The following is a 1,626-nucleotide window of genomic DNA, read 5'->3' as shown; positions in this document are numbered from 1 at the left end:
ATTTCAGAAAGTCACAATTAAGGAAAATGTGTTTTTCTTCAAGGGTATATTCTATCCTTGTTACCAAAGGCCTAAATTCAATATTTAACACCCTACTTTCAGAGTTGATTTGTATTAAAAAAGGAAATGTAGAAAGCTCTATTTCTCAAAAAAACAAATTTGATTGTACACAACTACTGCTCTCTTCATGCACTTGGGACAACATATACATTGTCTTGTCATTCATGCAGATTTATGAGATCCACTTCTCCTTTATTCATACAAAAAGGCTGGCTAAGGGAATAGATTTGAAATCCAATAAATCTGAGTCAAATCCTTAATTGGCTACTTATTAGTTGAGTGATTTCAGGCCATTTACTTAGCTCTTTGGGCCTCATTTGCAGATGGGAATTCCATTCCCATGTATAGATGGGAGTAATGAGAGTACTAATCTCATAGAGTTGTAAGAATTAAATAAAACAGTAAGTTTTAAATAAATGTTAGTTATCATTATTATTAATAATTTGGGTCAGTACCCATTATTGTTTTGGAGGTAAGATTCAAAATCAGGTAGTCTGGCTTGATAGCTTGGTCTCATAACCACTGCATTACTCTCTATATAAGACATGAGGAATGTTTGGAGGAAGAGAATGGCCAAGATGAAAGAGGAAGATGCTTTTGCTCATTGAAGTATCAAAGGTCATCTTAGAGACAGAAACATTTAGCTTCGTAAAATTTCTATTAAAACATTAAAAATTTGGAAGCCGCAGGGGGAAAATGGTGGACGGGAAGGCGGGAGAGGAGAAGCCTGAGACGGGAGCCGCAGGAGGACCTGAAGAAGAAGCAGAAAAACCCGTGGAAACTAAGACTGTTTCTTCCAGTAATGGAGGGGAAAAATCCAGTCGCAGCGCTGAAAAGCGATCAGCTGAAGAAGCTGCAGACCTCCCAACAAAGCCTCCAAAGATCTCCAAGTTTGGATTTGCCATAGGTAGTCAGACAACAAAGAAAGCCTCAGCCAGATCCATCAAACTTGTCTCAAGTAAGCCTAAAGAAACTGTTCCAACTCTTGCTCCAAAAACCCTTTCAGTAGTAGCAGCTTTTAATGAAGATGAGGATAGTGAACCAGAGTAAATGCCTCCAGAAGCAAAGATGAGGATGAAGACTATTGGAAGGGATACACCAACATCAGCAGGACCAAATTCCTTCAATAAAGGAAAACATGGGTTTTCTGATAACCAGAAGCTATGGGAGTGAAATATAAAATCTCATCTTGGAAATGTTCATGACCAAGACAATTAAATGATGTGTTTTGAAACTGGGGTGTGGAGTGGGTGTAAAGTTAAAAGGAACAGCTTCCTCTTTTTTAAAGAATGGTATAAGACTATCTTTGAAGCCGCCTTTTTTTCTTTTCTTTTCTTTTTTTTAAAGATTGAGTGGTACACTAATAAATGAGAATTTGAAATTAGAGGTAATTTATGTTTTATATACAGATTCCAAGACATTTACTAATTTTGTAGTTTCATGTGATTACTTTCCAAAGCTTATAGATAATAAAAAAATCAGAAATGGTACCTTTCTAAGAATTGCATATTTTATTACACACAACTATTAACACATTAAGAGGGAAGCAAAAAGTTGTCTATTTAA

At 35.9% G+C, this 1,626-nt stretch overlaps 1 protein-coding gene across 1 annotated transcript; it reads left to right on the top strand.

Moving 5' to 3' along the window:
* The first annotated feature begins 435 nt into the window (after positions 1–435).
* On the top strand, positions 436–1,305 carry LOC133095082 (PEST proteolytic signal-containing nuclear protein-like). The gene has a single exon (XM_061195941.1). The coding sequence runs from the start codon at positions 757–759 to the stop codon at positions 1,108–1,110; it is 354 nt and encodes a 117-aa protein (XP_061051924.1). The 5' UTR covers positions 436–756; the 3' UTR covers positions 1,111–1,305.
* The last annotated feature ends 321 nt before the right edge of the window (positions 1,306–1,626 follow it).

The sequence above is a fragment of the Eubalaena glacialis genome, chromosome 1 (genome assembly GCF_028564815.1).
Source record: "Eubalaena glacialis isolate mEubGla1 chromosome 1, mEubGla1.1.hap2.+ XY, whole genome shotgun sequence".
Taxonomy (NCBI): domain Eukaryota; kingdom Metazoa; phylum Chordata; class Mammalia; order Artiodactyla; family Balaenidae; genus Eubalaena; species Eubalaena glacialis.
This window is presented reverse-complemented; position numbering and strand designations above follow the sequence as displayed.

Coding starts and splice junctions, on each gene's coding strand:
- LOC133095082 (XM_061195941.1), top strand. CDS start 757: ATGGTGGACGGGAAGGCGGGAGAGGAGAAGCCTGAGACGGGAGCCGCA.